Source organism: Mastigoproctus giganteus, chromosome 13 (assembly GCF_048544385.1).
Source record: "Mastigoproctus giganteus isolate SK-2022 chromosome 13, ASM4854438v1, whole genome shotgun sequence".
Classification (NCBI taxonomy): domain Eukaryota; kingdom Metazoa; phylum Arthropoda; class Arachnida; order Uropygi; family Thelyphonidae; genus Mastigoproctus; species Mastigoproctus giganteus.
This window is the reverse complement of record NC_143587.1, coordinates 120596027-120622811: the sequence shown is the minus strand read 5'-3', so window position 1 is coordinate 120622811 and position 26785 is coordinate 120596027. Positions and strand designations below refer to the sequence as shown.

Here is a 26785-nt window from a genome sequence, read left to right as displayed (position 1 = left end):
TAGTAGAATATGACACTTCTAACAAGTTGGGTAATGTAGGCACTACATTACATTTCAGGTGCATTTGATTATCTGATAATTATTATTAGCCATATGGTGCAAGGAAGCCTGAGGCTTGCAAAAAATTCCAGAGAGAGAGAGAGAGAGATAATATATATATATCCAGCTCAGGGCCCTGGTTGTGCCAAGCCCATACTCACCAGATGTGAGCCCCTGGGGCTATATACTGTACAGGAGTAAAAACTACTATATTCTACTCAAGAAGTGTTTACCACCAAAACTTCATTACATTATTTTTATGTGATAGCCAACTATGGGGTGGGTTATCCTATTAGTATGAAATTTGGCACACAGGTTCAAAAAGAATATTCTAGTTAAGCCATGAAGTTTAAAGAGGATTTAAGCTGTTGTTCCAAATTCACCAAAATTTATTCCAAATTTTAGAAATTTCTCCAGAGACCAATGAAAGAAATTTTTAGGAACTTCTAAAATTTCCCCAGGAACCAATGAAACATGCTGAATAAATTTGTTTGAATACATGTTTCAGAATCACTTCTTTTTGATCCATGGGTACAGACTTTCTTCAATTGAAATGAGCCTGTATGGCACTTCAACTCTAGTCACTGTGTTCGGAGAAGGCAGTTCCTTTGCACTCATACTGTCCAGGAATTGTGGAACATAGTAATTATTCTTTCAGTTCTGGTGTTTAATGTCAAGGAATCTGCCAAGCATGCACTTCAAAAGTGCAACTCTCACTAAAGGAAGCATACACTTAAACAACTAGGGTAAGTGTATATGTCAGTGAAAGTGCATACTTTCATGCAAGGGTATTGCCAACTTGAAAATTGGCTGTTTCCAAATCATGCCAGCAGATGGCACCATGCGGGTACTTAGTTTTGCCAACAGACTTCAATCAATAATATGACACAAAGTTATCATCAGTTTTTGTATAATTTGCATTTTATATTGTTTTGTGATTTTAATTTGAATGAACTTTGCAAATGTTACACAAAGAATGGTTGCAACAGCAGATTAATCACTGTTGATGCAACTGACTGTTATACTACAAGGGGCATTTAAAAAGCTCATGGTCTGAGTATGAAGGGTTTATTTGAGGAGACTGATAACCCTGTTACTTTTCAATACAGTCCTGTTTGGAGTCAATACTCTTTCACCACTGATACTGTAATGTGTAGATTCCAGCTGCAAAGAAAATTTTTTCTTGGGCCTCCAGTAAATCCACTGCAGCAATGATGTCACTGTCAGTGAGAAAATGGATGCCAGCCAGGTATTTTTTTCAAAATAGGAAATAAATGAAAGTCTGATTTGCTGAATTTTCAAATTAGGAAATGTGGTGTTAGATTTTCTAAATATGATAAATTTTCTGTTTATACTCCGGCACGACAACCAAGTCAGTAGAGTTTACAATAAATCGTCAATACAAATATTTATCATATTTAGTAGTATGGGGGTTAGTGCAAGATTTCAAAGCTGCACTTATACAGTGTGGCCACGGCAGCAACATGACTTATGAGCAGGCATGTTCTCCTGGTGAAACAAGTCTCCTTTGTGAGTTTATCCTGGCATTTGTCTTTGAGTTTTCACACAAACACCTCACAAGGTTTGCATAATATGCCCCTGTGACTGTCTGGCCTTTCATCAGCATCCCAAAAAACTGATGCCATCACCTTGCCAGCAGAAGGAATCAACTTGGCTTTCTTCAAAATGGGAGAACAGCTGTGTCCACTGTTTGGATGGCTTCTTTGTCTCTGGTTAAAAGTGAAGAACCCACATCTTATCCATGGTCACAAACCTTGCAAGGATATTTTATGGATCTATTTGAAAATGATGCAAATATGACTTGACTTGACAATTCCTGTGCATTTTTGATCTGTTGTCAACAACTTTGGGACCCATCATGCTGACACCTTTTTCATAGCAAGAACCTCTGTTATTATGCGATACACACATTCAGATGAGATGCCTAAGATGATGGCAATGTACTGAACTGTCACTCATCAATCAGTCATCACTAGATCATGCACACTGTCAACAACTTCTAGAGTGATGGATATTGCAGCTCTTCTATAGTGTGGGTCGTCATCCAGGTTCTCCCTCCCTCATTTAAATTCTGCTGCCTGCTTCTTAACCTTGGAAAAGTAGAGGTCCCCCCACAGCACTGTAACCATATCCTCATGAATTGTCTTTGGCATTAATTCCCTTTTTTTCTGAAATATTGGATGACTGCACAGGGACTGATTTTGTCCAAATTTCCTCAATCTCACAACTTTGTTGACTTCAAGACCTGTAATTAAAAAAATATGTTATAAAACCTGCATGAAACTTCTTGGAAGTGCTATATATCTGTGTATATCATGTTCATAAAATGTGTGTATTTATATATGGAATAAACTTTAACAAATTTTATTCCCCAACCTAAGATTGATTAATATTCCCACTCCACAAGATTAAAAAAGTTTTTAAAAAATGCCTCTTGTCAGTGGCTGAGAACTGAACCCAGACTATTCCAAATACTAATCAGTAACTCTACAATGGCACAGAGGTTTCCCATTCATTATTTAACATGATACAATGCATTCAGCTGCTCATATTATGAATGAATGCAATGTTTTAAACCAATGGTATCCAACCTTTTCCCGTACAGGGATCGTATTCAAGGTTACATTTGTTTCACAGGCTGCGCTGAGTGATTCGAGAAAAATTACACAGTGTGTGTTACATTTTCCATATCTTGTTATGTGTAAAAGGAAGTCTGTTTTCATGCCACCGTTTTTTTTATTTTCAGGTTATATATAAAAAATGCAAATTCCCAATACTTTTATGTGCAACAAATCTATATCACTGATTTATTTTTTAGATTTTATTAAAACTATAAAAATATTACTTACTTTTGTTTTTTAAAAAAAAAATAATACTTTTGTTTGTTAAAAAATATATTAATTTTCTGTCTATAGGATCAATATTTTCTATTTTTTAGAAAAAATATAAAAAGTATTTTTTATATCTATGGGATTAATCTTACAAAATGACGGAACATCCCAAGCAGAGATCAATAAGAGAATTACAGACAGCAGAATGGCTATCGGCCTGTTAAATTTTGTTCTATGGAGCAGAAATATTTTAAATAAAACAAAGAAACTTATATTTCAAACGATAGTACAAAGTCTTTTATTATTATATGGAGCTGAGAACTGAACTTTGAACAGGCAAGGGGAAAACAAATTGTTCTCCAGAGAAATGAATTTTTGCATGCTCAGCAAGAACTTCTAGTAGATATAGAAAAAGGAATGAAGACATAAGAAAGAGAGAGAATGGAAGAGAAAAAGGATATAATTACTACCATCGAAGAGAAGCATTTAAAATGGTATGGGCAAAAATGGATGCAAGAAACCAGATATCCAACAAAGGCAACCCTGGAATGGGTACCACCAGGAAGGAGAAGAGGAGGACCTAGGAGGACATGGACAGATGGAGTATAGAAGTGCAAACTTCCATCCGTCATTGTGGAAGTTGATAGCTTAAATAAATTCAAGGAGGAACTGGAAAAACTTTTAGAGGGAATGGTTGTGTGAATTTTTCCCCCCCTTTGGCTGATGCTACGTTATGGCATCACGTGCCTCTATTACTATTACTATTAGTGCATGACAGCTCGAGGTCTAATTGACCAAGACATCTTGAACCGTACTTTATTGAAGGAAAAAATTACCACCAAAAAATAACTTATAGGCTGAGGAAACCCATTGCAATTGGAAATACTCCTCTATAAAAAAAAAAAAAAAAAAAATCTTACTTTTGCTTTTAAATGCTCACTTTAGAAAATTTACAACCTGAAAAGGATCACTGCTTTTCAATATTAAGGTGAATAAATAAATATAATGATACACCTAAAATTGAAAATATTTGAAAATTTTATTAAGTACAATACACAATTGCATTTAGTGAACCAAACATTTAATGAGGAAATTTTTTTGATAATTAACAAAATTTAAAATGTTGTTTTAGTTCACTTTCTATGCGGGTCATATAAAAATAATTTGTGGGACATAGGTTGGACTAAACAATTAAGGGGGTAGAGGGAGGAGATTTGAGAGAGAGAGAGAGAGAGAGAGAGAGAGAGAGAATCAATTTTTTTTCTCAACCAGTGTCTTGATTAAATGCACTAAATACATCATTCTTAAAAGCGAAGATAGTTTGAACACAAATGCTTACCTTGCTTGAGTGCATCAACAGCTTCTTGCATTTCTCCTAATTTCTGCAAAAGACTAGATAATGACAGCCGAGCTCCTAGATGAGTAGGTGCTTTTTCAACAACTTTTCTATAAGCAGAAGTTGCTTTCTGAGTTTCTCCTAATGCATTAAGGCAGTCTCCATAACGCAACCATACTGCAGGCTGCAAATATTGTATAGCATTCAATGCATTAGAAAAATGCTGTTTAAAAATTCCATTTTAGAGAAATTTAAAGAATTAAAATATAAGTACTACACACACACACACACACACTGCATATATCTAAAACTGAAAACTGAACTTTGAACAGGCAAGTATTAAGTCCTGCTCCATACCTGTGCATATTATTCATTTATTTAGATATTTTAGGTTTAGGTAAATGCATGTATTTTATGCCTTATAAAAGCAAATGAAGAAAACAGTACAGGGACAACTTAAAGATAAAATGTGTATTTTTCTATGATAGACATGGGGGTAACCTTCCTGGACACCTATCATACTATATGTACACAAGACTCTTTTTTTTTTTTTTTTTTTTTTTCCCCTTCTTTTTTTTTAAAATATATATAAATTACACATACTCTGGGTGCATACAAGTAAGGCAATACAACTTTCTCTCTTCCAGTCACCTTATTCCATTCCTCATCCTGCACACTGACAGATCACAAACACCCTGAATAAAACCTGGACACACTTTTTTTTTTTAAATTTTATTTATTTTTATATATATATTGTAAAAAAAAAATCATGCACGCTCATGTGTGTAAAACACATGGCCAACATCAATTATACCAAAATTTCACATCTTAATCTGCCATTTCAATGTTAATTTTTTTCCCCCTTTATATATGTAAACTATATTCAGAGTGCACATTCATAATAACAAAAGGGACATTGCATTCACTCTCTCTTACTCACATGAACATACTCACTCATCACACCACTCTAAATATAAACAGCACATTTTTTTTTTTTTGTAGCTTAAATTTACCCCAGAAACTGTCAAACTAATGTAATCATTTGTTCATTCATTCATGCAGTAGCATCATTGTGCATCACTAACATACATACAAGCTCATGCATACAATGATGCACAGACACTGAACAAATATGTTAGAGTCACATTCACCTATAAACAAAGACATGTACACACCACCTGGTTCACATATGCATCCTAACACAAAACATACACACAGGAAATGTTTGTGGTTGAATTTTCATAAAACACCTGATCAGCACTAAATGGACAAGGAGGCCTTGATGTAGTCAGGGGCCCAAGGGTAATTTGGGTAATATCACATTCAGGTAAATCTCAGTTTGGTGGGTAAACAATGTGGGGAAATGGCTTGGTAGTTTCAGAAGTATTATGTTAAGTGCCAATAGAGCTGTCTGAAGGTGGATTATGCTGCATTCATTGGAAGGATTTAAAAAGTTTGCCTAAGAAAAAGCTCTCCTTGCTTCAAAGATTGCCTGTGAGAACTTGGTAAAGGCTTTGTAGTATTCTTCTTCAATGATGTAAAGGTGTTTGTAGTCTCTTGGCGGCAGATCGATCTTTATAATAAAACATTTAGGTGTTCACCATAATGTGGACAGTCATATAACAGATGTTTCCAGTCTTTAGTGACTTGAACAGACCTTTCCACAGCATCCCAAATATGCTCCACAGGGTTCAAGTCCATTCCATGGCGGTAAAATATGCAGAATGCTCTTTGAAACATGTTCTAGTCATCACTGCTCTGGAGGGAGGTGCACTGTTCTGCTAAAAGAGTCCACTGCCCTGTGGGTGTACGATGACCATGAAGGGATGCAGATGGTCTATAAGGATAGACATGTAAGCTGGACCTTTCAGAGATGCGTCTACAGGTACCAGAGGTCCAGTTGAACATGCTCCAGACCATTGCCGACTGTCCACCTGCCCGAACAAGTCCTAGTTGACATGACGAGTGCATAGCTTCATGTGGTTTCCACCAGATATGCACCCTCCCGTCCACTCGAAATAACTGGAAACGGGTTATATATTGGACCAGGAGACCCGGCTCCAACCATCCAAGATCCAATGCCGATGTTCTTTCGCCCAGTTGAGGCATTGAGTCCTGTGTCATGGTGTTAGCAATGGGACTCTGGTGGGTTGGTGGCTCCCATAACCTATTGCAGCTAACGATCGCCTGATGATCTTGGTGGAGACGTTTCTGGCAACTCCCTTGTTGAAGTCGGCAGTGATTTGTGCCACTGTTGCTCTCTGGTTGGCTGAAACAATGCAAGACAGATGTCGACAGCCACGTTCATCCACCACCTTTCTCTGCCCACAATGCGGTCCATGATGAGATGTTATTCTGGAAATGGCGTATTCCCAATACACTCTTGATACTGTCGAACAGGGATAGTGCAATTTCTGTACCACCTCCGCAATAGAGTGACCCATGCGTCAGGCACCCACTATTATCCCTCTTTCAAAGTTGGTTAATTCATGACATTTATCCATACTGATGTCAAATTACTGTTTATGTGAATACAGTGATGCAGAGTACCTATTAATTATTATTATTTATTTATTTTATTTTATTATTTTTTTTGGTTAGTTCTAACATTATTTTGAAAATGCCTGATCTGAAGGCACATTTATTTCCTTCCTGTAGAAAAAAGGAAATTGCAGATGCTTTTTCTCCTTCTAGTAGAGGAAATCTATATACTGGGATTTTCTTGATGGATTATCTAAATTCAGGAGCAATTCTCTGGATTGGAACAATTCTCTCTGGAAATTCAACTGCATGGATGGCCAAAACAGGATTAGGTATTTAAAACCATACTATTTCTGTATTTCTCAACTACACCTCTCTCTCTTTTCTTTTCAAGATGGCATTAATCATTTATCAACTACATCATTCCAGTCTCCAAATTATGCTGCTTGCATCCTCCAGTTCCCTCTACTCCATTATCCTCCACCACTACTCTCCTCCCCTTTCCATTTGAATCATTTCCATTCTTGCGCCTGGTCTCTTATATTTCAAATTTATTTGACCTTTAGATCTGTCATTCCAATCATACTGAGGCTATTTTTGCTTTCTCTAGGCCAGATTCTCAGGTTTTCTGATCATCATGGATAAAAATTTAGCTTCCAGAGCTTCCCCAGGTCATCAATCTATTATATGGCTTTCTGAGCTGCCCTTCTTGTTTGGCAAAATCTTGCTATATGCCAGCCTAGAGGATCTATAGCATCTCTTAGGAATGCTGAACTCTTTAGTGATGTTAGTCTTAGAATGGTCAAAATGGGTAGAATGGTTAGATGTTGGTCTAACCATTCTACCCATTCTGTCTGCAATTGGCAAGGCCACCCACTTTCTAGGAGCCATAATGATGAACATACAGAATATCCATATAGTATAATGAAATGAACTTCTTAGCACAGTTAATCTGATTATGCCAACAAACATGAGAAAGTCAACTGCTGATAAGTTATTATCTGTGGTCAGCCTACAAGCTTATCATTAGCTTCGATAAATTACAGTGTTTTGATTTTTGAAATGCAAATATTGTAATAAAAAAAGTGAAAAAAAAAAAAAAAAAAAACAAGATAGAGTGAGGAAAATTTTTTGGTCATTATAGAGAATTTGTCTTCCAAGATTATAATGATGAAGGTAAAATAGCATTAGATTTATGGAAAATCAACTGGGATATACCATATTGGTTATTATAACATGACAGGACATTAAAAAGAAGGTCGCTCTGAAGAGCAAACTGTACAGTCGAACTGAGGCAATTATGTCACTGGGTCCTTTTTTTTTATATTTATATATCTATATAAAATTCACTACAAACTTTGCACTAATGCATTCAGTAATCAGAAACACACTTCTCTAATTTTTGGGTACTATGTAACTAGTTATCCCTTGTAAAAGACAGCACTTGGCAGTCCTCCTTTCTAACAGTTTTGGGTTTAAAACAGGTTGCTTCAATAATGTTGGACAAGCATTGCTTTAGTACTTTCTCACATACAGCATTCTACATTCAAATTTTTATATACAAATTTTCTACTATACATGATAATGTTGACTTTACACACACATAGTAACATTAATATAAATTAAACTCTTTTCAAATGTTAATACAACATACTAGATTATAATTTGGTGTTGCTACTAATTTAGCAACAAAATAAACAGCCTTCGAATATTCTCCAATATCCATTAGAGCTTCAGCAACATCAAGGTACAAATCACCCATCTTCTCTGGATTCCCTGTTCTTAGTGGTTCCATCAATTCCTAAGAAAGAAAAACTCAGTCAAGACAGGACTGCACCATTTGCCTAAACAATCTCAGTTGGCATGAAGAATTCATTAATATAAAGTAAGTAATTACACTAGACTGCAAACTGAAACTTGCAGAATGGGCATTCTATTTCAATGTTATTACCTTCTCTGAATTTTCTATACTGATTTCAATATGATTAACACTTTTTTTCTAGATCATGTAATTTTTTCCTCGAAATTAGGAAAAAAGAAAACACACTGTCTTATTTTGTAAATTTTTATTAAATTTATATAACAACAATTTGCATGCTCTTATGACAAAACTGATAAAACTCAAAATAATAGTAATTTTAATATTAATATTGCCAAAATGATGCAAGGAAGCAAAAAAACTTTTTCAGCATTAAAATAAAAATACATAAATAAATAAATATTTTACCCATTTCATTTGCCCACTCCTAATAATTTACAATCCTTCTTTAATCTAGCAGTGGTTGTGCCACGCCTATCAGGCACAATGGAAAAAAGAATCTCTGCATAAAAATTTTTGATTTAAAGTTAATGATTGAAACTTTTTCTACATACTTAAATATAGACAGTGTTTTACTAAAGTAGTTTTTGAAGTGAAATTTTATGTTTTTCATTAAAGCATAATTGCATGAATCAAGTTCAGTGTAACCACTTTTACAATTTTTGTTACAAAAATAAAATAAATAATATATATATAAATATATAAATAATTATTATAAATATTATTTATAATAATATATAAATATATAATACATATTTATTTAATTATTATATATTTGCTGTGCGTGCATGTGTTTGTTTTAATATTTATATATGTAGCATGGTTTACGGAAAAGTGGACCCCCGCATTTCGCCTCCGGCACATTTCGCCCCCGGAACATTTCGCCCCTGGCACATTTTTCCCCCAGTAGATAATGAGTAGGCTACAGAAATGTAAATACTGTACAGTTAACTCTCAATGACTCAAATTTTTATTGAAGTTCCAGCCCTTTTAGTGGAGATTCCATGTTAAACTCTCTCAATTACTCGAACTGAACTTCCGATAACTCTAACTTTTCTGAACAAATTTTCAAAATGACATTCGTGTACAAATTGTCACGTAGCTTTTAAACTAATTTCTTCCCTTTTGTATGTCTTTAGGGTTCTCTTTCCATTGTGAAAGGATTAACTGGAACTGTTAATCCTTTCACAATGGAAAGAATACATACTCAACCACGAGGGCGATAGTCACGTGGTTAGTGATGGACACGGGGGAAGGAACAGTGACTAATCTTATAGGAGTCTTTTCAGTAACAAGTGAATCTTGTTCTGATTTGTCTAAATTCAAACAATAAAAGTTCCTGCATCTGGCTCTCCTCACATTTCGTGGTGCAGTCAACAGAGCGCATTTGCTGTTTTCGCCGCCTCCACAGAGAAGTAAGATTCAGAGTGGACTCTTGCTCAATTCAAAAACGTTCCACCTGCAAATGGCGTGTTTGGACAGAGGGTTTGAAAGGCCCAGTTGTGAAAGTCGTAACTAAACATAACCATGCAGCTCAAGCTGCAAGGTCGGAAGCATTGCAATTGATTGGTCAAATACAGCAACATGCAACAGTCACAAACGAACGGCCACAGCAAATTGTTGCATCAGTTATTGCAGAGGCTCATACCAATGTCACGGCATTACTTCCTAAACAGGATTCACTTAAACGAACCATTCGTCATGTTCGATGCAACAATGGTACTCCTGCTTTACCGAGCAATCTCCAGGACCTAGTAATTCCACAAAATTATCAAGAAATTATTATCGATGGCAATGTACAACAGTTTTTAATTATATTATAAATCAACAGGGATTATCTTTATTTTAGATATAGGCTTCTTTTCCAACTCTCCTAGTCCAACTCGCTAATAATTCTTGAGGATGGCGATATCAATGATTAATTGTGAGTTGCTCTATTCCTGTGAACATGATGCCCGAAAAGTTCTAGTCCGACTTAAGGAATGTAGAGAATAATCCTCACCCCCCATATCCAATTTTATTAGACCCCTAATTTAACTCTCAAGTCCAGCTACAGGACCAAAAGAAATAATCGGTCCATATTTATTAAACAGTTTAGACCTTCAAAAATCTCATTTTATGCCAATCCACGTAATGGTTTCCTTGCTGCCAGAGGTATGGTGTTTGAAGACAGAAGTCTTGAGCGCTCATTGTTGAGACCGCACGGTCTGAACACTACGGTTCTGACAGTAGGGAAGAGTCCCACCTGTTTTGCAAAATTGATATCGCCATCCTCAAGAATTATTAGCGAGTTGGACTAGGAGAGTTGGAAAAGAAGCTTCCTATATCTAAAATAAAGGTAATCCCTGTTGATTTATAATATAATAGAATATAGGAATTATCGAGCACTTAATAGCTCTCAATTATCAAATCTATTAAACAGTTTTTAATGTATGATTCTCAGGACGAACTGCTCCCGGGTCATATGCTTATTTTTTCCACTAGTAACAATCTTCAGTTATTGGTGTATAGCCAGGAGTGGTTTTCTGATGGAACAAGAAGTATGCTACAATTTCTGCTAGAATCAAAAGAATAGTCCAAGATTTTCAAAATCGTAATGTGATTGATTACCTTAGAGGCATTGCATACAACTTAGAGTTTTAAACAATAATAATGTGCATTTATTCTATGATTGATTACCTTTGATTTGATTACCTTTACCTTTGATTGATTGATTACCTTTGATTGATTCATTCTATTAAAACAAAATAAATTAGAATTAATAAAAAATTAGGTGTATTATTTACATTTCTATAGCCTATTCATTATCTAATGGGAGCGAAATGTGGGGGCAACTTTTCCGGATCCCATATAGCATACACACAAAAATGTATGTTTGCTTAATTTTGAATTTCACACTTAAGGACACAAAATTTGAAATAAATTTTAAAATGGAACAGATTTACAGTACCATATATTTATGTACATATATATATTTAACACACACACACACACACACACACACACACACACACACACACACACACACACACACACACACACACACACACACACACACACACACACACACTATACATAGGCAACTCTCTGTTTACAAACGAGTTCCATTCCAAGACGTTCGTTATATGTTTTGTTCAGTATGTGCATCTTGCATTATTGAGCTTTTATGATATGTATCATATATGTTAGCAGCAGCCATTTTAAAGCATTAAAACCATGTAAACATTGAATGGTCAATACAATATATTTTATTATTATGTATGTATGCATTATGGTTTATCGTATACGATATGTAACTTAAAATAAAATAAGAAAAGAATAAAAAAACAAGATATCGTACTTGTTAATTTTAATTAAAAACAGAGTTACAAAATATAAATAAAGAAAATGAGTACAGTACTAACATAATATATGTACTGTACATACATATGTATTCAACTTTTACTCATCAATATCTTCATCAGAGTTCAATATTTTCCACATAAGTGACACTAAATGTAAATGATGTAGATGGAAGGGCATCTAATAATGAAGAAACAGCTGGGTTTCCACTTTTTTAAATCACTGTTTACAGTTGGAGGAAGTTGTTCTGTGATGGAATTTATTTCGATGGCAAAAAGCGTGACACTTAATACTGATCCTTGTGGTACTCCCTCCTCTTGGCTAAAGGAGCGAGAGAGTGAGGATCCCACACGAACTTGGAACGATCGATTGGCTAAAACGTTTTGAATAAAAAAGGGGAGATGCCCTCTAAGGCCTAGGCTATGTAAATCTTTTAAAATGCCAAATCTCCAAGTTGTGTCATACGCTTTTTCCATGTCAAAGATCACCGACACCAAGTGTTCGTGTTTTAGGAAAGCATCCCGGATGGATGCTTCCAATCTAATAAGATGGTCCAAAGTGGACCGGTTCCTTCGGAAGCCGCACTGGATGTTGGAGAGAAGGTCATTTGATTCTAGATACCATATTAAACGAGAATTAACCATTCTCTCCAGGATTTTGCACACACAGCTAGTCAGAGCAATAGGACGATAATTGGTGGTGACTTTTGGATCCTTTCCTGGCTTAGGAAAGGCAAGAACGATTGCCTTTCGCCAGGAGTCCGGAAACTGCCCTTCAGTAAAGATTCTGTTATACAGAAGGAGCAGACAATCCATAGATTTTGGTGAAAGATGTTTAATCATTTCATAGTGGATGCCATCTGGTCCAGCAGCACTTGCTTTGGAAAGAGCGAGGGCTCTTTTCAGTTCCTGAATAGTGAAATCCCCATTGTAGGGGATTTCACTATTCATATTTGTGTTCTTTAATTCAAAAGAATTAAAGAACACAAATATGATAGCCCACAGCGAAATAACAAAATCAGATCCAGCTTTCCACACCAGGTGCAGGATCACCAATGGGATTTCAACAACACCTCGGTCCTAACCACTGACAGATACAGAAAATGCAGACTATACAAAGAATTGTTCATTATCAGCATAATAAGCAATATTAACCAAAACAAAGGCATGCAGATAGACAATAACCACATACATATTTTCAAAAGCAGAGAATTAGAGCAGATAAAAAAAAAAATAAGAACCACAATAAGTATATCTAGGGAAAAAAAAAAAACCATTCCCAATTCTAATGTAATCTTGAACCACCCACACATTAAGATGTCTAATCCAACATCTAAATCTCTACTCTCATTCCAAATACCCTTACCCTTGGCAACAAACTAACCTGAGACTGGCCCCAGGAAACCTAAATCAGAGTTTTAATTCCAAACCTTCGTAGTTTAAGAGTACAGTACAGAACATATAAATGTAATGAATTGTAAACCACTGTCTTGGTATGTCAATGTTCATTGATTTTTTTCATTAATCTTATTAACCAAAATAATAACTAATGTAAAATTATTTTAAAATGTTAAACTAGTTCTACCAATCTACCACTTAAACAATGGTTCTACCGGTCTATAAAAACTTACCCAAAGACAGCCAACATGTACACCCAATGCTTCAAAATCTTTTTACTTCAGTGGCATGCAGTAGTTGAAACTAAATTTATTTTTCCTTTCTTTTATGGAGGGTTGATTCAGCCTTTTGATAACAATTTTGACATTAATCCTGCTTGTGACGTATGGAAGTAATGTAAATTTTTTTTCCCTGCAGGTGCAGTCCTAAACCTTATGAACAGGTGTATCAGTTGTTTTAATGTTGACATACCTTGGAAATTGGACTCATGGTTGGAAGGTTACATAACTGCACTTTCTGAAGAAGGGTACAGTTATGCGAAAATTATTGATAGGTGCAACTCGAAAAATGTTAGTGTATCGAAGTTCGGTATCCATAAGGTTTTGAATGGCAAAAGAAAATTCCACGAAACTGCTGCAAGTGGGCGGAAAATGCTGAAGAAACTGCAACCTGCTCCAAGTCAAACGAGGGAGGTAGTATGAAAAGTGCAGTCGCTCGTTGTCGGTGAAAGTCCAAAAACCCAAAGAGCTATAATATCATGTGTAGGAACATCCCAGTCAACCATTTATCACATGATCAACGAAAATTTGCAACTGGAGAAGAAGCATAAGGCCCTCACACACCACCTAGGATCAAGGCACATTGCAGAGCGGCGGATCAATGCTCGAAAATGCAACAAAAAATATCTGGCAGCTGAAAGGTGGAAATTTGTAGCAACATTGGATGAAGAATGGGTGTACCTCTCCCTCCTACTGCAACAAAATTAGGGCAATTTATTATCGTCCACAGGGTGATAAGGCCTTTCCAATATGGGAGCATTCAGTGTAAGAAACGTTTTGGCAGAGGTTTTATGGTTGTAGCCGGTTTTTGTTATAACGGCAAATTTGAGTTGGTAGAGTCGCTAAAAAAGTGAAAGTCAACTCAGTGTATTACCAGACTGAAGTTCTACCGCTGTTTTTGAACGTGAAATACCCACATTGTATGGTTCTGATGCTGAAAAGGTCTGGGTGCACCAGGATAAAGACTCCAGCCACAGTCCAGTTCCACCCATGCTTTTTTGCAGAGAATGGAAGCGGTGACAGGTATTCGTTCGATCCCATTGGATGATATACCTGTTAAATCACCTGACACCACACCCATGGATTTTTGCACATTTGGACTTTTGAAAGGAGCTCTAGGAAATCCCCCCCCCCCCACCAGAACTTGTTGAAGGTTTGTGGAAAGTCTGCCAGCAGGAATGGGACAAGATCGACTTGGCAGTTTTGCAGCGGGCTTTACTTAAATAGAAATTGTGATGCCGTGCGATAGTCTATGAGAGGGAAAACAAACAGAACACAACTGGTGGCGGCAGCACAGAATTTCGTAGTTTTAAAGGATTGTCAAAATCATTATCAAAAGGCTGGATCAACCCTCCGTATTTATATCACTTCATTCAATTTTTCTGTCAACTCTTTCAACTGTTCTTAAAAGAGTTATAATATCGTGATTTACAGTGTCAGTCATTTGTGCGAATGCATCTATTTAAAATTTAAGTCATTAATCCTGATTAATACAAAGCTTCAAATCCTGGTTGAGACTTTTTAATGATATAACTTGGAACAGGCAAAACACAAACTGTTGTTGTGCTGAGAATTTTTTTTGCACAAGGGCTGCAAAACACAAAGCCAATACTGTGAATATACATATAGCCAATATGAAAAATATATTCTATTTATAATGTACATAAGATATTTTGCAAGTAATAACAATGATGTGACTATTTCATCATATAAAGCATTATATTGGCTAAATCTTAAGTACTGTGCAGCTCTGGAAAACTGAAGTTTTTAAGGCATTAAAAGAGTTGATTTAATTTTTTATAGTACGCTGGTTTAAATGGGTTGAGGAAAATAAACTGGTGACATCTTTTCTCATTTGTCATAAAATAAAAAATGAACTTAAATTAGTATAGTAAAGTACAGCTGAAGAGCATATATAAGAAAATTTTATTTTAAGTGAAAAATATTTAATAACTGGAATACTAAACTAAAGAATTTATGTAAATTTAAGGAAGAGCAATTAAACATACTACCGAACATGTACCTGGATAAAATCGGCATAGAATGCACATATGCACTTATCAAGGTTAACTGGATAAGTTAAAATTGTGCATAAAACTAGCTTCCTCAGATCATTTTGCCTATGATTTTGTCATAATATACTAACATTATGACATAATATACTAACAGTATATTATGATAGATGCAGAGTGGTGCCTCCGTAGCCAGGTGGGCAGGAGCAGCAGTGCATAGCACACGTTTCTTGATTAGACCGGGTTCGAGCCCATGCCCACCAAATACGGAGGATGCGGAAAGGTCAGAGAATGACCACCGCATATCCCCGGAGCAATATGGCCTTAGTTGCTAATGCGCCTAAAAATCAAATAACAAACAGACAGATGCAGACAACCCTGGTTGTAAAATCAATTTCAATCAGTTGGGCAAAACTAAATTTTTTTAAATTTTCCTTCATGGAAGCTTTTAGCTCACCCTCACTGCTGCCTAAGTGCACCTTCATGGGTGATCATAAATCTTCATATATATTATTATGAAAATTGTCATTTTTCTATCTGTGTTTTATATTTTAATTAGGAGCTACTTACCTCTATCAAATGAACAGCTTTTAAATAGATTAAAATTACTGCAAACTTCACCTGCAAATCCAAGTGTATATCTTTATCAACTTCACATCTAGAAAAATAAATAAATAAATAAAGAAAATAAAGAATTAAGTTACTGTGTGTGCATAATGCACACCAAAGTTAAACTAGCTAAAATGCACTGAGAAAGAGAGGCAATACTTCTGGTAAGGTTATAAAATCTAATTACCTGAAAAGAACAATATAAAGCAGAGGGGCCAAAATACAACTTAAAAAAAGCTCAATTAGGATGGACAAATAATCTTAGGAAAAAAGTGGAAAAGTAAAAAAAAAAAAAAAAAAATTTTTTTTTTAAACCTGTAGACTAGTGAATGAGGATCTGACAGAATCCTAGTGACATATAAACTCTTTTTTTTCTCTTCAGTCATACTGCCCATCCAACTGTAACTCTACTGCTTTCTTTCAATGAAAATCTAACTTTTAATTTTACTATTAACATGTTCAGGAGTACATATACGTAATGTGAGTATATATGCAAATTTATGTTTTCTAAGGTCATTTCATATATGATTCAAAGCATCCATGAACACAAACTGTTTTATTTAAATATGTGTTGATAACTCATAGTAAAATAGGAACATTTATTAACACCACTGATTCAGGATTTAGAGGTGAAACATGTGCCTTTATCTAAGGCCCTGATGCAAAAATAAAGCCTTAAAAATTTATCAGGATTTATAAACTGAGCAGTTATTAATTCAAGATGCCAACCAAACTGTTAATTATAAGTCCAAACATTTCAGTGCAAGTAAAAGGCTGGTTTGAACACTTTAAGACTAGGACAAGTTTTGTAAGACTCCAAGGAGAATCAACAAGTGCCAATGTAAATTCTGTCAACAACTTTACTAACAATTTTAATGATATAATTGAGGAGGGGCATTATGATGACAGGCAAGTTTTCGATGAGGATGAAATTAGCTTGTTTTGGAAGAAGATGCCAACCAGGTCTTTCATTTCCAAAGAAGAACAGACAATGCCAGGATTTAGAGCAGCCAAAGAACAACTGGCACTATTGTTTGGAAATAATGCTGCTAGGGATTTCAAGTTGAACCCGCCACTTATATACCATACTGAAACTCCTACAGCACTCAAAGGTAATATTGTCAAGACTGATCTCCCTGTTATTTAGAATTTTAACAATAAGGCATGGATAACTAGGAATATGTTAAATAATTGGTTCCACAATTATTTTATGCCTACAGTCAGCAAATATCTGAAGGATAATAACCTCACAGAAAAGTCCATTTTGGTTTTAGACAATGCTATTGCACAGAACTGTAATGAGTTGGAAGAACTTTCTGATGGAAAAGTTAAGGTAAGTTTTCATCCTCTGAACACAACATCCATTTTGCAATCAATGGATCGAAACATGATCACCAATTTTAAGAACAGCTACCACAAGCTTACTTTTATTTGGTATCTGGAGGCAACAAATGGTGAAGGAAAACCATCTCTCAAGGAGTTCTGGAAAGATTTCAATATTTAAAAGGTAATCTATAACGTAAGTTCAGCATGGAATTCTGTGACTAGCCACATTATAACTTAATCTTGAAGAAACCTGTAGTCTCAATGCATCAAGAATTCAACTTGTTTCAACAGAGGAACAGATGAAGAGATCCAGTAGGAGACTGATTGTCGAGGTTGGAAGGCAGCTGGGTTTGACGAAATTGGTACCAAAAAAATTCATGAACTTATAAAACCACACAACAAAGAAATGAACACATAGGATCTTCTACAACTTGCTGAAATCGCACCATCTTGAAAGGAAGATGAATATGTGCCAATTCCTACTAAAACTCTGACAACCAACATCCTTAAGAAAATATTTAATTAATAAATTCTTTATTATATCAAAATATTTGATATAATAAAGAATGAATTAGAAAATAAAGACCATTTAGTCAAGAGGAGTTCGAAAGCAATAAGAGGAAACCATCACGAGATGTTATAAAGAAATTTTTAATGTGAAGAGGAAGGCAGCTAAACAAGGAACTTTGAACAACCATCAAGAAAAGGCATGTTTCTTCACCATCAATTGCACTGGTCAGTGCAGATGAAAATCAAAAAGAAGAAGATGCCATCATCACCATTAATTAAAAATGGTCTAGTAATAATATTAATTGTTTAAATTTAATTCATATGCATGTTGATATGAAGAATAAATAAAAAATATGAATAAAAATTATTTTAAATGTTTGAAATTTGTTCCACCCCTATAGGTTCATTAATTGATGACATGTGATGGAACCAATTAATGTTTAATTAGTGGGGGATGAATGTATTTCTAAGTTTTGATCAATTAAATATCAGTTATAGTCATGAATAACTATCATTAAATGATGACAATCAGCAATAAAAATTAACATTTATCAATATTATCAATAAAAAAATTAGTAAAGCATGAAATATTTTTATTTAAATATTTCACAATATAAATTACCTTTCTACCTGGCTAAGTTCATCCTCTTCAAGTAAATTTTTAAGTTTTGTGAAACTAATCTTTTCGCCATTTTTAAAGAGACTTACACCAGCATGCTGAACAAGAATCTGAAACACATTATTGCTACAAATTAGATGGATATTTAATTAAATAAATGCACAAATAAATAAAATATTTCAGTATACAGCATAGTGAAATGGCATGGGAAGTAATCAAAATAATGAGAAGCTTGAAATGTTTACAGGTTAAACTATAAATCAACCTTCCTGTCATTATTTGTACAGGTAATTGCATAATGTATCTATTTAATATTAACATTTGAATCAAAAGATTTTCAATTTATTATATAATTCAATATATCATTGCATATTTGTTAGTTACATAACACCATGAAGGTCACGTAGCTGACTATCACAATGACTAACTGCATTCAGGTATAAATCACAGATGGTAATTATAAATTGTTTATTGTCTGCACAGAGATTTGTCCTTCTAGGCACAATCATGCTTGTAGAAATTGTGTCTATGGATGCACTTCAGATTTTATCTTGTAAGCTTCCAGCTAACCAGTTGGTCATATATATTAAGGAGGTCTTCTTTATTTTGCTATGTAGTAGTAGTGGCATGTGATGCAAGAAAGCAAGTGTATGAGCTTATGCAGCATCAGCCAAAAAAAAAAAATCACACCATTCCCTCCAAATGCCTGTCCAGTTCCTCCTTAAATTTATTCAACCTATCAACTTCCACGACAGATGGAAGTTTGTTCCAGCAATTAACTGCCCACTGGCTAAAGGCAAATTTCCGCACATCTATTCTACATCTGTCTTTTCTTAATTTGAATTTATGCCCCCTTAGGTTTGTAATCTGAACAAGTGGAAGGATCCCATCAGAATTCAGCGTGCTCAACCCATTCAAGGCCTTATACACCTCAATCAGATCACTGCGCAGGTGCCTAGTCTCCAGCCACTGCAATTTGCAGAATTTAAGCCTCTCTTGGTAAGAGGATCCCTTCATTTCCCTCACCAATCTTGTTGCCCTTCTCTGTACACACTCAAGCAAATCTACATCCTTCCTAAAATGAGGCCTCTAGACCTGTATGCAGTACTCAAGGCGTGGCCTGACCATTGCCTTATACAGAGGGACAATCACCTCCTTTTCCCTGCTAGCAAAATTCCTATATATCATTGACAAAACCCCATGACCTGCCCTGGCAGCCTGTCTGCATTGCTCAGAAAACTTCATATATGACTGCACAATTACTCCCAGGTCTTTTTCATTTTCTACCACCTTAAGTATAGTACCACACAGTATGTGGAGTATCTCCCTAGAGGTCATGGGAGTCAAGTCATGTCTAGTCAATACAAGCAACTAAAAATTTCAACTCAGTCATGAGAGGTGACTGAAAGATGATTTGATTCATTTATAGCAGTTGTTCTGGAACAATTCTGACAAAGGAGGAGGAGAAACTTAACTTCCTTCCTTTTTGTAAATTTGGTTAATTATAAGACCAAACCATGGTTGCAGTTTGGACGTATAGTTTTTTCCTGTTGATTGGTCATGGTCTGAGGCTTAATTTATGTAAGCTGGGCTTGGAAAATGGTGACAAGTGCCCTTCTGGAGAACCTAAGTTTGGCATTCCCATCACAATGCATTATGCTAATGATACTGATCTGAGAGCCTGGCTTGAGAGGATGACCTCTCTCTCTCTCTCCTCATTTCCTCATTTCTGATCATTTGGGAACTTTGTTTTCAGACTGAGTTTCATTTAAATAATTTAAAAAATTTGTTAAAGGAATTTTTCAAAGGGGAACAGTTTTTTTTAGATTGTAATACACCTGCCTATATGATCAGATACTCTGACACAGTAACAAAGAAACTGGATGCATATTTAAATTTTGGTAAAGTTTTTGATACTGTTCCATATAAAAACCCACTATAAAAATTAGCACAATGGTGCCTTAGGGGCAAGTTACTGCTATGGATGAATCGGTGGTTGAGTGGTAGATGACTTCTTAGATTACTGTTGCTAGTGAAATTCATTGGTGTTCGCTGCTGGGCCCTGCCCATTATTGTTTTGAATATTTATGAATAGTTATTCATATGAATTTATGAATAGTTGTTTTGAATAGTTATTAAACAAGAAGCAACATTAGGCTAGATCTCTAAATTTGCAGATGATAACAAAGGGTGGTTAATGGCAATAATCAGGAAATGCTCTGCAAAAAGATTTAGAAAAATTAGGCAGATGGACTGAAATGTGGAAATTGAAGTTTAACATTTACAAATGCAAGGTACTGCATATGGGTAGTAGCAATCCCTGAATAACATGCCAACTGTGTGGTACCACACTGAAGTGTAATAGAGAATGAAAACGACCTGGGAATAACTGTGTAATTAGGCATGGATTTTTCTGATCAGTGTAGATGAGCTGACCTAGCAGCCCATGGGATTTTGTCCATGATATACAGTAATATTGCCTACAGGGACAAAGAAGTGATCATCCGTTGTCTAAGGCTGTGGTTAGGCTGTATTTTGAATACTGCATACAGTTCTATAAGCCTCATTTCAGGAATAACACAGATCTGTTGGAATGGGTACAGAGAAGAGTAACAACATTGGTAAGGGGAACAAAAGGGTGTTCTTAACCAAGAAAGACTGCAGTTCTGCACAAAACACATAAGGTGGTATAAATTTAAACTGAGAAAGGATGGTTGCAAGATATATGCGAATAATTGACTGTTGCAGAAAAATTCTATTTACTGTTGTTGAACTAGTGGTTTGCATAAACTGAAGGAAAGATTGGACAAAATATTGGGGATGGACAAATTATATGGATAGTGTTCCCCCTTCCCCCTGGTTGATACCATAGAAGCATGCCACAAATAATACTAATACTACTTGTGGCAAATAATGCAAGTAATACTAATACTGGCACTGAGAGAAAGTTGCTTTTGATTTGACAATTTTTGATTTTTCTTTATTAGGCAAGGTATATAGACAATGGGACATAGTTTACAATCACTCTGATTATTAACATCTGTAGCAATCAAAAAACAGCACATTTTTCAGAGCCATCATTAACTCTTCTTTCTTTATTTGTGCAATTTCGTTAACAACACTTGCTGTTTTTGTTCTTCCACTCCTGTCTTTTTTTTTGCTATTTTACTATCAGGAAACATGTTTCTGAACGATGCACCCGTATAATTACCACAACCCAGAGGAAGACTCTATGATAAACAATGCAAATAAACACTCGGCATTTAAGACAGGGTCACTGTCACTGTGAAATGCTTATCTATTTTTTAATTTCTTTCTATGTAGTGTACAGCGTCCACAAAGCATATTTGTTTAAGCAGGTCTGATTACATCATGTTTCTTGCCCCCTCAAATTGAAAAATCATATCTACAAACATAAAGCAACCATGTTACCTTTCCTACGTTTTACAATTTCTTTGGCACCTAATTAATTAGCATCACAGTACCTAAGTGCAATGAGGTTCTACAATTACACATAGAAAGAATAATACTGTTATCCCACATTCCAATTTTGCAACATAGACTAGCATACCTGATGGCCAATTTGTTAATGAAAGTTTGGATTTTAACAGTTTTACTAAATTTTTGCAAAAAACAAGAAATATTCTTACTATTTTTTGATATAGTAAAAAATTTTTCACCCTCTTTGTTCTTTTTCACAAAGAAAGAGTAAAAATTGAGTGAAAGAGATGGATAATGTCTGCAATAAAATTCAGAGAACTGGCAGATATGTAATGGAACTGCCAATCCTGTCAACATCCATGGGCATCACAACAATTCCCATAAAACATTCAGTTATTTACAAAAGAAAAGATTCTATTACCGTAAACCACGAGAACTTTGTGACACTTTCTGCTGTTTTCTAAAAATGAATACATGTAAGTATAAACAAAATGATATTCCGATTATGATTATGGGTATAATTACCTCTCATCTTCTGAATACCATTACATTTATTTACAAATTTGCATTAGAACAATTAGAATTTGAGAAATTAGATGTCACAATGTTACACTCCTTTGTAGGACAACTTTGTGACAACAAACATTCCGCTATCACTCCTTTGTATTTCAACATCTGTCATAGTGTTGTACCTATAAATGACTAATTTAGGACAATTAAAGGATAAACGGAAGAATATCATTCAGTATTTTCGATGGAACAATATCATGAATGCATTTTATTAATATGTTAGCTTACAGTACTTCAGCACAAACATTTTTTTATAGAACATAGGATAGAAACTTTACTAAAAACAACAAAAAGAAACCCTTCAAAGCAGTTGGTACACTGCTTTGAAGGGTTTCTTTACTGAGTAATTTCATTACTCATTACGTTGAACATCAAAAATTGCTCGCTTCCCCCTCTGCTTAGGAGCATTTATTTTACATACAATGCTCCTTGTCTTCGTACCAAATTTTGTCTTTTTCCACAGGCCATCTCCAGTGTTTACCTGCTGGTTCCATTGCATTGATTAGTATCCCTTTCTTACTAATTTTAGTTATTGTTCCCGGATAATATTTTCCCTCATAAGCTACAACAACAAAGCTTTCAATAACTTTATCTTCTTCACTGATGGGCACAATGTCAGGTGTGTGCTGGACTTCAGACTCAGATTCTTCTTCTTCCCAGTTGTCATCTGATTCTGCATACACTATACTATCTGCATCACTCTCATCAGAAGTTTCGATTTTGCAAATTTTACGACCTGAGTCCTTCGGATAATTTGTGCTGGTTTTGAGCAGTGCAGGAATATTTATCTCTGACAAACTTTGCAGGTCCAACTCTGATATGCTTTTGCCTGGTGGAACATTAATCCTTCTCTTTTTCGTTTGCCTTTTTTCAGTCACTTCAGTCTTCTTTCAAACAAGGTGCTCTATGAAGCTGTCACTTACATTCTGTCGAATTGTTTCGGTTTCTTTTTCCTGAACACGACTGCATAGCCGATTCAGGACCTCTTCTCTATTTAGGGGATAAATCCCAATATTTCTGAATCCGGAACTTAGATTCTTTCCCCTATTCTCCTCGACTTTTTCTAATAGTTTATTAAGCAAAGCTGGAAATTCCTGCTTAGGTATCGTGACACGCCTGGTTCCAACAACTGACTCCTTCCAGTCAGTTAAAATGGCCTTCAAATTTCTCTTCAGTGGCCGAAAGAACGCAACATCTAACGGCTGCAGCAAGTGTGTAGCTTTAGGCGGCAGTGCTATAAATCGAATGTTGTGTTCCTCACACTGTCGAATAACTTCAATGTTCAGATGCGAGCTCAAATTATCACCAATTAACACTTTGGGTCCCTCTTGTCTTCTCAGAATAGGAAGCATTAAATTGGTGAAGAAGTCCTCGAACGTAATGTAGTCAAACCATCCAGAAGAAGTGCAGTTATATCTTGCACCTGCAGGACCAGCTTAAGTCCATGTATTCCACAAATGCTTGGAATGCTTTATGTGAACTTTATGTTCACATAAAGTGGAGCAAGCTGGCCATCTGCATTCCCCCAAAACATTATGGAAGTGCAAGATTTTGTGGAGTTCTTAATTTTTTCAGGGTATTTTGTACCTCTTTTTGTGATTACTTTGCAAGAGCCTGGGTTGTCTACAAGGTTCGTCTCGTCGTAGTTCCAAATATTTGACCTTGGAACTCCATCAAGTTCTGCTTGCAAGTGGTCAAAAAAATTATTAACAACATCCTCATCAACTGCTGCTCTTGCAATTGATATATTTTGAGCAAATCTTTGTGTAAGAATTTTATGGCAACCCATGAAGGAGTTTTGGCAGTCAACTCGTGGGAAATTATTTTAAAAATAAGCACTGTACGGCCCACGTGGTCCAGATAGGAATTCACTATGCACCTCAGGTCGAATCTTGTCAGAGGAAAACCATAATTTGACATCACAATACAATGAGAAACGAAAGCCTGTTCCTCAGTTTCACTAAAAACAGTTGGATGTCCTGGGGTGGCATCATGTTTCCCTTTCAGCTTTAATCATAGGGTGTTTCTATGTATCCCATACCTAAAAAATAAAATTATTTATTAGTATAAAATTATTAATTAGCATAAAATTATTAATTAGCATAAAATTATTAATTACGTAGTGTAAAATTATTAATAATGGTACTATTAAATTATTTTTCTAATTTTAAAACAGAATACTGATACAAACTACTTGAAACCTACTTTTCAGCTGCTTTCTGTAAGGATATTTTATTTGATTTAATTTAATTTCATTAAGGGCCTCTGTCAGTGTAGCATCAATATAATTTCGATACTGACGTGACCCAACTTTCCTTCTGCATTTTCAGGGCATTTTATACTCTAAAACAGATAAATTATTATAAATATAGTAAAATAAAATGAACGAAAAAGTGTTGAAATATCATGGTGCAACTTTGTGACACCGCCATTAACTGTCACAATGTTGTAGTCCCTACGTTTACGTTATACTTATTTTCACGAAAAATAAAGTAAATAAACACTTATTTAAAATTTACTTTTTACAAAATTATCACAAAACATAATATATTAAAATAAACTTACTTTCAAATCCACTGCACTTGGAGTTTTTTTGTATCAAAACAAAGTTTCAACAGCTTCCTGAAAATGATATTCACAAGCGACACACACAATGGCTGCACTAGGCCGCTTGAAGGTTGTTCTAGTAGTTTTAACAGTTCCAACAGATGGAAGCAATAACTGTAAAAATGCTGGGGGTAATTTTGCCCTCTGACGGATTGCAGAATGCCTGATAAAATCAAAAATAAGTCACGCGGCGTAGGTGTCACAAAGTTGTCCTGGTTTACGGTACTTGACAAATAATGAAAACCATGCACAATGGAAAAAACATCATATTGCATGATGGGAAAGCATGATGAACCAATACCAACAAATACAACTAGGTATTTAAAAAAATATATAGTATGAAAATTAATAATAATATAATATCAATATTTGATTATTGATAAATGTACTAATTTTAATGAGCTTTAACAATGTAATGTCTGCAGAAAGAAATACCAACTTTCAAAAAAATAACAGTTTTTTTGGTTTGATAGTTGCTGACCTGATTTCTTGAAACTTTCACTCAACTGAAAATTGAGTTACTTTTGGAGTACAACTTTCTGTAGTATGCAATGAATTTTATTTCCACAGCTCTTATGTTGTTGTTATTGTTGGAAGTTTTACAGTGCAACAGCAATTAAAGGCCATTATGCACCAAACAATAGTAGAAAATAATGGGTGCCATTAAAAGCAGATATGTGCATTAAGTAGAATTTAGGACCAAATTCTGTCACAGCATTGTATCTTTTTTAGGAAAGTGAAAACTGCATTGATATCAGATGTCATCTAAAATTTGTTTCAAAGTAGGAGTGATTTGGGCATACTCTATCAGAGATAGGACAATCAACTATGATATGGTGAACTGTGAGTTGAGTATGACAGTTTGGACAGAAAGGTAGATCTGAGGCAGAAAGAAGTTAAAGTGAGTAAGGTGTGTATGTATCCTTAACCTTGTAAGCATGACTTCTTTTTCATTCAAGCAAAAGCTGGATGACCAACACTGGAGATTCGGTTTTGATCTGAAGCAGTTTACTGCCTTCTTGATTTTGCCAGATGGTTTGCCAATGATTTATATTTCAACTTAATACAACACTTTTGTAGTCAGTGAAAGGAATTTTAAAAGAGGTGTCAACTGGTTCCATGGTGAATTTGGCTGCATAGTCAGCACTCACTGCCAGGTATGCCAATGTGGCTAGAACAGAATTTTACTACTTTCACTCCTTAACTAAATCAGTCAGCAAGTTCTGAATATGATCACATAGGCAGTTGTGACGTTTCCTTGGTTGCTGTAAAGTGAGAATGGTACTCAGAGAGTCAGTGAATATGATATTAAGTAAATTGGTGCAATTCTGGATTCCAAGGCCATTTGTACTGCATGCAGTTCAGCAGTAAAGATACTATAATCTAACGGTAACTGACTGGTGTTTATGGTGGACAGAAGATCAGTGGAAGCACCACATAGTCAGTTTTGGAGCCACCTGTGTATATCTGGTATAAGATTCATATATTATAATTAGCGATTTATAAAACTGTTTTATATTCTGTTGAGGAAAGAACAGTTTTCTCCA

The 26785-nt window shown here is 35.2% G+C and overlaps 1 protein-coding gene across 2 annotated transcripts in view; it reads right to left on the bottom strand.

The window, feature by feature from the left end:
• Nucleotides 1-26785, bottom strand: part of LOC150076406 (general transcription factor 3C polypeptide 3) — a 327130-nt gene that overhangs the window by 179956 nt on the left and 120389 nt on the right. For both annotated transcript variants that reach the window (XR_016547855.1, XM_090388164.1), the window contains exons 12-15: nt 18624-18730; nt 16127-16214; nt 8363-8509; nt 4231-4411 (exon numbers count right to left, since the gene is read on the bottom strand). Coding sequence is in view for 1 of the 2 variants with exons in the window: in XM_090388164.1 (XP_090244290.1) it covers nt 4231-4411; nt 8363-8509; nt 16127-16214; nt 18624-18730 (523 nt within the window). In the remaining variant the exon portion in view is untranslated. The remainder of the gene's footprint in view (nt 1-4230; nt 4412-8362; nt 8510-16126; nt 16215-18623; nt 18731-26785) is intronic.